This window comes from Mya arenaria, chromosome 3 (assembly GCF_026914265.1).
Source record: "Mya arenaria isolate MELC-2E11 chromosome 3, ASM2691426v1".
Classification (NCBI taxonomy): Eukaryota; Metazoa; Mollusca; class Bivalvia; order Myida; family Myidae; genus Mya; species Mya arenaria.
Genome location: NC_069124.1, coordinates 34240658 through 34255318, shown reverse-complemented (window position 1 = coordinate 34255318; position 14661 = coordinate 34240658). Strand labels below are relative to the sequence as shown.

The window sequence follows — 14661 nt, the reverse complement described above, 5'->3', positions numbered from 1 at the left end:
TACAATATACATACCCCCATCGTATAATTTCACTTCACATAATGTCAAAACACTGCTATTTGATCTATTTAGTGTTAAGAACTGTATGATCCTGGGCAGCGAAAATCTTCTGATATATCCATCATCATGCAAAGTTGATTCTACATGTTCTACAAACTCCGTGAATGTTGATATGTTGGAGACGTAGACATTAAAATTGCTGCTTTGTCCTGGCCCTCCTGAATAATAGTGCAATACATTGTCTCCAATTTAATATAACCATCAAGAATTTTGCACTATACAATAAACTCATGTGTAATACATCAAAGCTCTATCTATATATTGGTCAGAAAACAGTACAAAGTAAGGGACTGGCACTGCTTTCTAACATGGATTGGCATAACGATGAACAATAATTTTAACCATACTTACATTATTACGATGATATCTATAGATTGCGATGTGCCAAGTTTCTGACAGTTCTGACAGGTCGTGAAAATATATGATATTTGCATATAATAGCCATTGACGAAGGCTTCATGCATATATCACTGTAATATTTATTGTCACTTGTGACAGAGTATATCTGACACTATCCGTATTTCATGGTAACGTCATAATTCTACTGGACAATAACTTTCGTATCTCTTGTATATGTTGCGCCATCTTAACTTGACTGTTTACGAAATTTTTGATCGTGAGATTCGCGAAGTAACACAGCAAATTATATAAGGTTACTTTACAATATGATTATTTATTAATCAACTATTACGTATTTGACAAGATACAGAGACAATTGCTGTACCAATACCAGACAATTGAAGACAATATATGCCAGAACTCGCTCGATATCGACCTAACTTGGCCAATATCAACAAAACTCGCCTAATAGGAGTTTCCTTCGTTTTGATTGGCTACAAAACTCGCCTTATATAGGATTGGAGAAATGGGCCATTTTTATTGGCTGTCGAAACTCGCTTATATGAGATATATGCTGGAAATTATTAGCCCATTTGTTTTCCGTTTTCCGACTGTTTTGAAAATTTTGGTTGTATGGTCTTCCGCTTATAATGTTAAAATCAAAACAGTTTTTTTAATTAGATGACAATAATTCGCTATCTTACCACTCATTCGGCCATAAATTCTGTATCCTTGTAAAAGGACTTTCCTTCCTAAATCCAGCTGCCACTGTGGTGGCTCATTTCCAGAAGTGGCACTGCAGGTCTCGCATAGTTGATCATTACTAATGAAAAGTAATCTATCAATAGCTTTTTCAGCGTTGCATCTCATATACTGGCTTGATTGATTAACAAGCGGATTTACCATGCCACTTGAGATGATATCCAAATCTGAAAGTATTATATTTCTAAAGCGACAATAACTATTTTTATATTATTAACAATTTGTCAAAAAAAATTTTTATATTTGTTACATATAAGTTATTATAAAGTGGTATCATTAATCATGCAATAATTAAGGGAATTCGTTTTGGATTGATTTGATATACACGGCCATTATAGGTATTTAACGCTATATATAATCGAAATTCTAAAAATCAATTTATGTTTATAAAATTTGTTTACTAACAGTAAAAATCGCAAAGGATCGCTTTTATCAATTATAAAAATAACTCATTTAACACTTTTTTATACTGAATGACCACTGATTTTGTATTTTCAATTTAGAATACAACCTACATTTTCAGGTAATTAAATTGCAGATAGGCAATCATAAGTACTAGGTTTATTTATTAAGAATTTGAACTTTCGCGAGGGTTTTAAGGTCCTTTTACTGCAACTTACCCGATACACACCCTTCGTCAGAATTTGCGTTGACAATGTTTCAGCCAATAAGGTATTATGCTAAGACAGTAAGATAATCTGAAGTAATATTTTAATGATTAAGAAGAGATCGTTCAATCCCTCCATTCTCAATCATTAAAATGTAACATCATGTCATCTAACTATAAAAACGTACACTATCTACAATACAGTGGATGAATTTAAAAATAATCTGCTTTTATTCGCATTATATTTAAATTCACTTAGTTGTTTGTATAGACCAGACTAGACGCTAAAGAACCGACAAGGATTATAATGTCATTTTTATTTTAATATTGCGCTCTGATTGGGTTATCGAGACGTCATTTCAGAAGTGGTATACGACGCTACCATTGTCGGTTATTAATTCATTCGAACGTGAGTTGTCGAATACCTTTCTTTATCAATAAATACGCAGCAGTAGCAAAAAAATCATTCTTGTATTTTGAATAATTACTTAAAATGTAAATATAAGGAATTGTTTATTGAAATCCTTCTTGCGTTAATACAGCATGAACAAACGAAACAATGCGATGGTCAATCCTTTACACACACACACACCTATACTGCAGTTGAATCCTCCATATCCGAATGAACAACCGCTGGAACAATTTCCATAGCGGTCATCACACATAAAATCGGAGCCATTGCAATGACACGACAAAGAACAGTTGTATCCGAAAAAGCCATTCTTGCAAGCTGAGGAATGCAAAACATTTTTTTTATGCTCAGTATTTGTTTCCTGAATATTTTACTAAAGATTATATTGGTTTATATATATTGATGGTATTGATAAGTTATATACGCATGTATAAGCATTATGAAAACAAATAAATTAAAAAAAAGCGTACGCTCTTTGCACATTTTTCCAGAAAACCCTAAGTCACATCCGTTTGCACATTTGCCGGTACTCTCTTCACATGCTTCTTTGCTTCGACAGTGTCCACAAAAGTTAGCACAGTTTTGTCCATATGTCCCAACTTGACAGGCTAAGAAATATAGAAAAACGACACAACAAAAGAGATGCCATTTATTTCAAGGAAGTAATTTTAAGGAACTATAGCAAAGGTAAACAAATTTTGAATCATACAGAAACAATAATGCTGATTGGGTTCTAAAGGTATTTTCATTTGGAAGATTTATACTTACGAGTTTTGCAATGTGTGTCCTTATTGTAATCGTATCCGGGTATACAACCTCTATCGCAAACGCCGGTGATATGGTCGCATTGTCCATCAACACAAAACGAGCTACAATTGCCGGAGCAGTTTTCGCCATAAGTTCCTTTCGAACAAGCTTAAATGTAAGTGGGCACTTTAGAAAGTAAAATTACTTGTTAATGACACACGAAACTATAAACAATACACGGAACCACTTTGTTTTAACCCCATAAATATGCCGAAGGTACACAAAATCATTTTTGTAATCTTTGTAGCAATTGTCTAAAACCTCAGAATCGTATGACCTGGTAAATGTTTAAGGCACTGAAACAATTTACTTCATAAATAATAAAGTTTTTAGTATTATAACACTGTCTCCAAAAAGAACATTTTTGAGACCAGTTTACTAAATAGGCAAATGTAATAGGGACCGGAATTTAGAAGTGCACATGCTTGTTTTGATCTAGAAATGACACCACCACCTTATTTGTAAGGAAAGGGACTGAAACATTTGCCTGGAAAATGAACATTTTAATGCAATATTCTTATTCAGAATAGCATTTTTTCCCTTCTGAGATCCCAACTCTATATATAGCATTATTTTAAACCAGTTATCACACATTTTCTTTCATATCATTTCCTTCATAGCAGCACTATTATGAGTATTGAAAATGCGATTTTGCCATCCATAACGGTGACCATCTTTACATATATACTTTAAATCAATGAACTCTTTAAAGCAGTGTTTTGAATGAATTGACAATGTAATTTGATTGTTCATTTAATGGTTGCAAGTACAAGCCTCTTACACAATCCAAATATTGGCCCATGTTTATGAACAATTCAAGTTCAAAAGTAAATACATGAAATACAACGAATTTTCAGGTTAATATAAAAAGGATTTGACCAAAATGTTAGAATTTGTGAGTAAACAGGCAAAAATGTATGGGACATTATCAATAAGCTAGTGTTATGAAGTATATTGTACTGTAGTACATAACGCAATACTAATATTTATTCTTCTCTTTTTTCTTGAAAATGCATTAAAATGTAAAATGCAGAATATTGAATATACTCAAATTACCAAGTTGACATTTAATTCCCTTAAATCCGTCAGCACATCCTCCGACACAATTACCGTCTTCTTTGTTACAGGGCGGGGATTTGCAGTTCCCGCATTGTTGGCTACAGTTACCGTAAAAACCATTCTGGCAGCCTAAAATAAACCATAGCAACTCTAAAGTTCAAGTAAGGCGTTTTTCAAATAAAATTATATCTTAAAGAATTGAACTACGAACCCTTAGTCAACTAAAATATATGATAATATAAAACAACGGTCACTAAGTTCACGCCCTATATTGCAATGACATAGCTTAAATAGAAATATGCCCTATAAGCAACAATGGATCGCCAACAGTATACACACACGCTCATAAATCGAATGTTCAAACTAATATATAAATCTTCAAAATCATATACCAGACATGGTACTAAGACTACCAAACAGGACTATTTAAAGCAAAAATGAATTTCCAAAACTTTTGGAAATAAATTTACAAATTTCCCTACGGTTGAGATAAACGTGGTTAATGATGTTTATGATGTTCATACCTTTAGAACAATCCTCGTTTGCCAAGAAATCATATCCGGGCTGGCAACCCTCCACGCATGTAGATCCAGTCACTGCATCGCAGTGGTTGTAGAAGCAATTTATATTGCAATTTTGGCTGCAGTTTTGTCCATATGTTCCATTCATGCATTCTGTGAACACAGTGTAGTCCGAATATGTTAAAATGAGTCAATACTAGCGAACATTTTTATTTGTTTCCTATACGGGATTCAGTTTGTTATCTTAACTTAAATTATATGTAATTGCACGTGATATGACTGTTAAGTTGGTATACGCCCGTAGTAAATATCTCCATTGCTTTAACAGTTATGAATATTTATAGGAAGGTGGTGTGGAGCCATGCCAGACTCAATTTATTCTTTACATATCGCAAAGTAACATTTTTATTTCGTTTCAACAGAAACTTTATGGTTTTATTTAAAATTAATATGATCATACAGTATCACTACTAACGGGCATACAAATAGGGTGGTAGTGCAATATTCCCTTTAAGAATTCCAGATTTGTTAACATTTCAGTTGCCTTGATTTTATCCAACAAGCGATACTGCTTTAACATACGAATCATAATATTATATTCAACGTTAATTTACAGGATATTTTAAAAATAAATTTTATCAAGCATAAAATAACACCAATCTGCTATGACCTGTTTCACAAGTCGGTGGACTATATCCTGGTTTACATTGTTTAAATTTCCCATCTAAACTGTCGCAGCACGTAGTACAGTCGCATGACTGTTCACATCTGTCACCAAACTTTCTACAAGGGCATTCTGCAGGAAATGTTAAAGGATAAGTTACTACATTCCACATTTGAATATGAACAAGATCCAAATTTGTTTTCTTGACATTAACAACAGTTATTAATACAAATGAAACGTAACAGCAATAAGCATAGTTACAAGGAGCTTATAATAAACAGGTTGTATAATGCTACATGTTCGAATATTTGCACGTGTGCACGACATCCTGATATGTCTACTTTTCAATGGCCTGAGCATTAACTGGCTTAATAACATGTACGTCTAGTGATACATATCAAATTTATGTCTATAAAGGTTTCATAACAATGCTACTTTATATCAGACAGTTATATGAATAGATGTTATTTCTATCCATACATTTTTTATCTAATAGAAAGGACATGAATATGACAATTAACAAGCTAACGTGGATATTTTGAATTAATTAAAAAAGTTAAAAGTTTAAATTAACATTCGTGTCAATGTCCCTGTTCAAAATATCGTGGTAGTGTATATTTCTAATATAAATGTATAGACTACAGTCAAATAGGAAATGTTGTTTTTTTGTCTTCAGTTGACGGACTTTCACACGGATTGCATCTTGCAACACAGAATCACCAAAAAACAAAACACGAACATTCCATACCAGAACTGATAAAACAGAGCGTTTATATTTGCACGAGTTTAAGCTGAGGTAGTTTTATACCTTAAATATGTCCTTAAATAGTTTGAGTGTTCTTAGGTAATAAATGATGCAAATGTGTTTGCCATTTTCGATTGAAAAAAACAACAAGATGATTATTTACGTAGGATAGATAAACAAAACATTTAAATTCAAATTAGCCATAAATGCCTACAGCGCCCATCTCTAGAATTACGTAATTCGCCGTTTCGCCAGCCCGTGCCTCCGACTATGGCAAGAACGGGAGTGAGCCTATGGACTCCCGGGGCAATACCACATCACCCTGTGTACTTTGTCAATATGGTTGTACTTTTATAAGGCAGATACTGAAAAGCAGTAGTCGATTACTGGTGCCACACACGCACGCACGCACGCACGCACGCACGCACACACACACACACCTTTTTTCAAATGTTAAAACCAAATATATTATCTGTGTATTTGCTGATAATGGAACCTATGGCGCGTCCGGCTCCGTTCCCCAAGGTCTATTGAACGTTTGTAACCAGGTCTAAATTGAGATTATATTATGATTATCTTCCCTTTACCATCAGTGATGATTGAAGGTATATTGACCTATGTGACCTTTTGTGGTCATCAGGTGTGAACCATTGTTTGCTCAGTTTTGGAGGGAGTTTCAGAAGTCAATGCTCACCTGACTTCTGTGGTAGACACAGCTGATATATTTTACTAATGACTTTCAAGATTAATCAACAGGTTTGTCACGGTAATTTTTCTATTTGCTTATGATTGCAGTTGAATTGTTATTTGTGTTGAAATTATAGTAATTGCTTGTTTTACGATTCAACATTGCGGCATGTTAATATATATTGTTTATTCTTGGCATGAAGATACCACATTCTTCTGTGCACTTATCACCTTCTTATTTTATTACCAGGCAGACTAACACGGGCACAGTGCGAGTGGTGCAGAGAGCATCATAGAGTTTAAGTTATTAATTGTTTTATCCACAATCGGTATGTAAAATGTGTTGTTGCTGTGTTAGTCTTGTGTTTTATGTGTTTTATAGTTTTCTATATATTTAGCAATGATTGCGGCCACTAGATTGTCTCAGCTAAACTATTTATTCTTGTTTAATAGTGGTTAGGATTTATATTTAGTTTAGAATTCATTAACTATGCATAATATATGTGAATTACTATGTATTAATTCTTTATATTATGCTTATGATTATTATTTCTGTATTTTCAGAGTACGTCGTATTATACTACTCTTAATATCTTCACTGCATTAAATAGATCGACTTCGGAGTTACTTTTAACTAAACCCACTTTTGAATATTTTGAGCCTAGAACCGACAAGTTAGTCCAGAAATACGTATGGTCGCGGTTTTCATGAAAAATCTCATCAAGATAATCTTATCGCTTCACGGTATCCTGAAGGTCATTTCCTATCTTGAACACTATTACCGCATTGAGTTTTTCCTGTTCAAAAATGCATGGATTTGTATTGGCTAGCGTTTATGCTCAATTACTTACACCACACATACTCCTGATGTAATATAGCTTTAAGATCCCCTTAAAATCGCCATTATGACGGTTGTTGTAATAAATGTATATCCGACGTGAAAAAAAAATGTTCTTGTATCGTGTATCTTCTTGACAATATCATCATCAGAAGCATGGCGAGTTTCGGGTCACCTATCTAGAATGCTAAGAACATTGACTTCGCTGACAATGTTTGCGAATATTTCCAAAAATTATGGGGACAAAATGCAGCCTCGTCAATGGTATGTAAAAGAGCTTATGTACTCTGTCAATTTGTTACTAATATGGACCGTTGAATCACTGTCAACATATTTAAAACAGAGTTTCAAATCGATGTATGCATTGTACACCTTTGTTTTATTTCTAATTTTGCTATTTACGGTAACCGATTGATACTTTTAAGACCCCTCTGCTCAAGACCCATTTTGCATGTCGGCTTATATGTCATGTACAAAATATCCACCACATGCTTATCCCGCAATGAGGTGTACAGTTTACTAAAGCCAGATGGGCGACTTATCCCTCTGTATTTTATGGGCACTTTCATGTCCGAGTTAAGGTCTTTTAAGATCGGGCTGATTATCGTTCGGATTTCCTCAGCCATTTTCCATCGAAAACAACCTCGGATATATGCCGGTACATCAGTAGAAAAAGTTGGTAAAGTTTTGATTAATATTATTAATAATTTGTCTTGTTTAAACGTGTACGTTGTATATTTAAGTTTATATTGATTGTCAGTGAAGTGTATTATTGTATAAATAATTAACATCTGTAAAGTCTTTAATTTAACTTTTAAAATTGAAATAACTACGCGATCAATTAACGATCAATTTAGCGTAATTAAATTTAAAGATTTTTGACATGGTAAACCGTCCATATATTCGATTGAAAATGGCCGAGGAGTTCCAAATGGGCAGATTGCAGATCAACGCCATATTGAGAGTATAACACTGGTTGCAAAATTCCGTTGAAACGTTATTGCAGTGTATCTATCACGATCTAATTTGTAATAACGTCATACCGTAATACAGAAAAACAGTCATACAGTTCGACCTTCGCACTCCAAGGATTATTATTCTTATCTCATCTCATCTTACAGTTTACTTTGTTTAACAAATTCATTTCATATTGTTTTTTGCTGTTCAACATTCATTTGAACCATGATTTAAACATTATTTATTTTAAAAAACAGGGGCTATCTTTTTAAGGAAACCTTTTTTATAACCTTTGCGGTAAGTTGAACACAAACAAGACTGATCAGCTGAATCTTTATCATTTTCGCTATTTCTATTACAGAAAAATGACCAATTTGTTAGGTGACCAATTAAGAAAGTTCTTTTAATGTAAATGCGTTTTGTACGAAAGGTGGTAAAGAAACAATTCGCATACCAATTTTATTGCAAGCTTTAAATCAAGCTTGTATTGCTACATGTATAAGAACAAGTTGTTTATCACAACCTATATATTGAATTTTATATAATTATTTATTGTATTTACGAAACCTTCATTTTCCCTCCATTGATTTAGTTAATGGCATTAGTTCATCGGGGTTCCAATAAAGGTAGTTTTTGTCTAAATATTTTTCCATATTCACTAGTGTAAGAAATCAATTAGCTAGGCACGTTTCTACGATTACTGAGCATAGCAATGAACCGTTTTTATTTTTGTATCATGGTGTATTATATATTACTCCTTTATTTTATACGACTGATTTTGAAAAAGAATAGTCGTATGTCCGAAAATGACATAAGCTCAATTTTAATGTATCATTTGAGATTTAAACATGATTGTACCTGTTTTTAATACCTCAACCTCACATATCGCCATAAAGTCGTCATTTGGCTTCTTAAAAGTGATGTACTGCGCCAGTCGAGGGGGATCAAGGTGTATGAGTAGGCCAGTCTTGGTTCTGTCTGGGGTATTCAGCTGTGTTAAGTTCTGGTATCCCATTGATGAATCTCCAATGTAGGCAATAAGGTTTTCACTTTGCCAACGACCTGCAGTGTTTTATGTATTATATTTAAGAATATGTTTATAAAATATGCAATAACACGAAAAGGCATTATTTCTACCTTCAAATACGCAAAATAGCTTGTACCTAAACAAATGTTTTGTTTTCTTGGTTTAAACAATCTTGATTTCAACATAATATTTTAAAATTCCAGATGTACACTGTTTCAGCACAATTAAAGGGTTAGCTGTGATAAAAATAATACATGGAAAATATACAATTGGTGTTATATCTCTATACACAAAACAAAATCACGGAAGCTTTGAATCTTAAGCTATGTAACTCTTTTGTCACTCTGTCAAGGTACTTAATTATAAGTGTGTTGTGCTAAATACTTTGAAAGTTGTAAGACAAGTTTATTTTGAAGTAAGTGGTATTAAGTGTAGGGGAAAATGGGCGCGGACAGGAAAAGAAAGGGGTGGAATAGGGGTGAAGAGACAAATATGCCTCATAGCGGATAACACGTCGAGTCGCTGAAATATTTCGGCGTGATTTGAGGTCATCACATCGTTTGGAGAAATTATTTTCTTATTCTTGTTTGTTTATTTTGGAAGAGGGAAAAGATGGAAAACAAACTTCTTCCGGAAATGCAGTCTATGCGGGGATTGTAAATGGTAGGAGGAACAATTGTAGTTTATCTGAAAGGAAATCAAACCCTGTTTTAATATCCATTGGATATGAGAGCTAGTCGTGTTGCACCGGGAATGATTTGCATTTCCTTTACTTTCTCAAGGAAGTCGTCGTCTACTTGCGTGCTATTATCTCATCAAAGCTACTCAATCTAACATAGGTCTAGTATGTGTTATGTATACCACTTCAATTGATTTACGCTCAATGACGTATAGAATTGAATGATCGGAGACATATATGTTAGACCTTCGGTTTGACGGATTGAATAGTTTAATAAAGGTACTAAAAGGTGTGCCGCAAAATGTTAGTAATTTTGTTATTTCCGCTGTTAAGATATAACTGTCTGTTTTTCTTTCGAAAGTTGAGAAGTTATTCTGCCCACAAATTGATCTTTCCATGACATCATTAAGTTGCTTGGTAGTAGATATAGGGTCGTTGACAACGAAGAATAAGGTTGTGTCGTATGTCAAACTACTGCTCTTACCTCTTCACTTTATCTTAATCGATGCAACTGAACAAACAGAGCGAGAGCCAGAGAGAGAGAGAGAGAGAGAGAGAGAGAGAGAGAGAGAGAGAGAGAGAAGGGGAATAGGATACAGAAAAATTACATAAAGGTTATTAGCGATATGTAGGCGCTTTTTATAACGGGGACGTAGCCAATAATAATTATTTTTTAAACTATATTTTGCTCCTGTAACACTGAAATTTCCGATTCAACTTCGATTATCTTTTGCAAGATTGAAATTAAAAAGGAAATATAATGTATTTACATTTCATATAGATCTTGAAATATAGTTTAGATAATACAGTTACAAAATACAAAACATAACTTACTGCACTTTTCAAGGTGAATACAGAGTGTTTGCACTTACTTCCGTCAGTTCTTCCGAAAACTTTTATTCTTGATAATAAAAAGGGCGAGTTGAGGTCCAGACTCGCCCAAGCTGGTCGATATAACGCCGCGCAACATTTACATTGATTGGCATCCCCGTCACCATTGTTGCCATCGATAATCTTGTCAGGCGACCAGTCAGACCAGTGTTTTGAACCCGTAACAAGTGGAGGAACACTCGTGTTTTTAAGAAACGCTATCACATCGATTTCAGTAACTGTAAAATCCAAGACGGTAAGATTGAATACAAATGTATAATATAACATAGTATAGTTAAGTTGTGTGGTGTTTTCTATATACTACTCAAATGTTGCTTTGGATCACCTGTACTTTTGATTTAAAGGAGTACAGCTGTTAAAGTTAAGCATATTATATTGGATCAAAACACACACATTTCTGGACAAATTCTATTTTTACAGAAATAAGCATCCTATTAAAAATATTCGCTCATGTGTTTGGCTCAAAAAATAGTTTTTACCATCTGAAAACACTTATTTTACTCTATGATATTGAAATTGCAGAAAATATGCGGCTATAGAATAAAAAAAGTATTTTGGATTTGGTAGGCTGTGACCCCACGCCGGTTTAGGCAAGAAATGCTTAGAAAACTGAAGCCTAAACCACAAGGCCACCGGGACTTAAAACAAGTAGTAGATATTTTGACCTCTTAACTATACATTGATAACATCAAGTCAAGCAATCACGCAACAAAAACTACTTTAAGTAAGTGTTTTTAACGCTAATGAAAATTGTGATCTCAAATACTATATTTCAGAAATTATCAACATTTGCTGAATGGTTCCAGCTTTTGGTATCTTAGTTATACGCCCAATGAATTGCCATACTTTATTTCGTCATTATACAGAAACATGAGCAGGGATCTTTAAATGTTGTCAACTCCACGTCAAGGTCAAATTCATTTTTTTTTTATCTCGACACATCCAAGTCATTTCATTTTAATAATCGTTAGTCAGACATAAGCATGCATGAAAATAAACATTAACTCTTTCTTGAGTCGTAATTGAGTTATGGTCCAATCGCATTATAAAGTGATACATAGATTTGATATTTAGGGTAACGTTCCTGTAAATATGAGGATATAGTGATCCGTAGCAAATTTTGAGTAGTTAAGTATTTCTCACATTCAATAAACAAACCAAACACTATTATACTTCTACATAATGATAACCTAAAGCTATCTCTTATGAAAATTTTTCTTTGAGGAACCACTGCGTTCATACAAAAGAGAACGTTCTTTTATAACGCCAAAGCTGACACAAACGTGACAAATGCCCCCAATCAGGCCCGGTCAAACATATATGTCAAATGAAAGATTTAATTAAGAATAGAATATTACAATGAATTCATATTGTGCAACATTGACCTCCAAATGTTACCTTGATAATGGAGATGAGAGCCGACTAATTAATAATATCATTAAGGAATCTATTATTCAATTCATATGAATAGCTTTCTAGTGCTTGCCGAGACAAAAATAATTCAAACTAATCCATTTTTAGCATCAGTGACCTCCAGGTGTTGCCTTGGTCGTTGAGATGAGTGCATGGGTTTTATGCGCGACACATAGTTCCACAGCGCTATACAATTATGTCTGTCTCCTTGATCGAATGCCAATTGACAGAAAAAAGGAATTACTCTTAAACAGTGTCAGTTGCAAAACCTTATTTTATCATTACCAGTTTCCAATGAATCTCGAAGCACACTCATGGCAATCAATGATAATAACAGAGAGTACATCGACAGTCTTCGGGTATTATAATGCATGGTATCAGCAGTCTTTCGGATCTGAAATGTATGTATTGGAATATTTAATTAAATGAGACGATATATATATACGTTAACTATATGAAGCCTAGCCATCGGCAAAGTCATCATCCCGTAACACCGGTCAGTCGTCCTCAAACCGGTGTTACGGGATGATGACTTTGCCGATTGCTAGGCTTCATATAGTTAACGTCATTGCGTATATATATGGTTCAGTATACTATATATCACAATATAGTGTCTGTAATCTCCCTTTTTAAAAACAACGCTGTGGGATGATTTTACGGGCAGAATACCATCTGCCCATATATATTTGTCATCTCCCCACATCTACCCGCAATATGTCTTGTATATATATGTATATATATGTCACATATATTTGTCATCTGGACGGTATTATCAAATTTGTTACACAGGAAAGGGGCCTTAGACACGTTTACAGTTGCGTACGAACGTATATGTCTATCTGTCAATGTTTTTCCTTTCAAAAACAATGTTTGTGGGATGATGATACCAGCAGAATACCATCTGCCCATATATATTTGTCATCTGCCCACATCTACCCTTCAACCTGTCTTCCAATTAATATATACTAGTCATCTGCCCACTTTCCGTCTTGTATATATATATATATATATATATATATATATATATATATATATATATATATATATATATGTCACATATATTTGTCATCTGGACGGTATTATCAAATCGGTTACATAGGGAAGGGGACTCAGACACGTTTACAGTTGCGTACGAGAACAAGGATGTGTGTCCGAATGGTTTTAGATACAACGAGGAACGAGACAGGGGGGACGCTGGAGTCAATCTCCTTTACATAATCAACCTTATGCACACGGGCACTCGTTATCAATATTAGATGTCTGTGTATGATGCTCAACGTACGCCGGCGACATGGTTTTGCTTTCACTTGGCAAAAACGGCTTAGAACTTTCCCCCACCAATTCACTAAAAGAACGATATCATTATAATGCAAGTAATACACAAATAGTGGTATTAAATGATACAAAGTCGATATTAACTTGCACCCAAGAGTCTTATGTGACAAGTACATGGACATAAATAATAGTATTTAAGATGCGTGCTGTGAACTCAGAAAACAATAATCCAGTCTAATAGATTGCGGCGCATCCGATGATAAAAGTCTACACCCACTAACCATGAAACATTTTTTCAGACTATAGTCCTTCCAAAAAAAAGATATACGGTTGTGAGGTTTGGAACAATATTTCAACAGCACAAATGATTTCCCTTAATCGAGTGCATAAACAGTGTATAATTTATACACTGTTAATGCACATGAAAAACGTAATAATTCTAGAATTGACTCATTTTCACATTTATGAAGTGGACGGCTTTCACTAAGTGATGATAGTCGAGTACATTTATTCAAAACGGTACTAAGGTACCTACATTATTTAGGCAAGCAACTTGCTCAGTGTTTACCATATATGTTATTAACCGTGTAGTGTATCTATGATTTGGTTAAAGGGTGACTTTAAAACTGTAAATAAGATAATCATCGCATCATACATTAGTTTACCAATTCTGTCTTTGTGATAGGCTGATGTTTATATGGTGAAATTAAAGTTCCATTTTGCATTATAATAAGTTTGATATTTAATTATTATCATAATTTAACTCTACTTGTTTATGACACAAGTACCGACATAAATTCAATCGGAAAGTTAATGCAAATGTATTACATTTTCAACGTTTGTTGTACAACTTACATCTATTTAGTTTACCAATATAAATGCACGTGCTCAGAGACTGTTGAGGAAGTTGCCTGGCAT

At 33.9% G+C, this 14661-nt stretch overlaps 1 protein-coding gene across 2 annotated transcripts in view; it reads right to left on the bottom strand.

Annotated features, from left to right (window-relative positions):
* Nucleotides 1-14661, bottom strand: part of LOC128227154 (uncharacterized) — a 58070-nt gene that overhangs the window by 13539 nt on the left and 29870 nt on the right. For both annotated transcript variants that reach the window (XM_052937405.1, XM_052937406.1), the window contains exons 2-12: nt 12754-12862; nt 11037-11273; nt 9317-9520; nt 5238-5363; nt 4571-4720; nt 4044-4175; nt 2949-3095; nt 2651-2788; nt 2361-2498; nt 1104-1328; nt 15-218 (exon numbers count right to left, since the gene is read on the bottom strand). In XM_052937405.1, the coding sequence (XP_052793365.1) occupies nt 15-218; nt 1104-1328; nt 2361-2498; nt 2651-2788; nt 2949-3095; nt 4044-4175; nt 4571-4720; nt 5238-5363; nt 9317-9520; nt 11037-11273; nt 12754-12862 (1810 nt within the window). The remainder of the gene's footprint in view (nt 1-14; nt 219-1103; nt 1329-2360; nt 2499-2650; nt 2789-2948; nt 3096-4043; nt 4176-4570; nt 4721-5237; nt 5364-9316; nt 9521-11036; nt 11274-12753; nt 12863-14661) is intronic.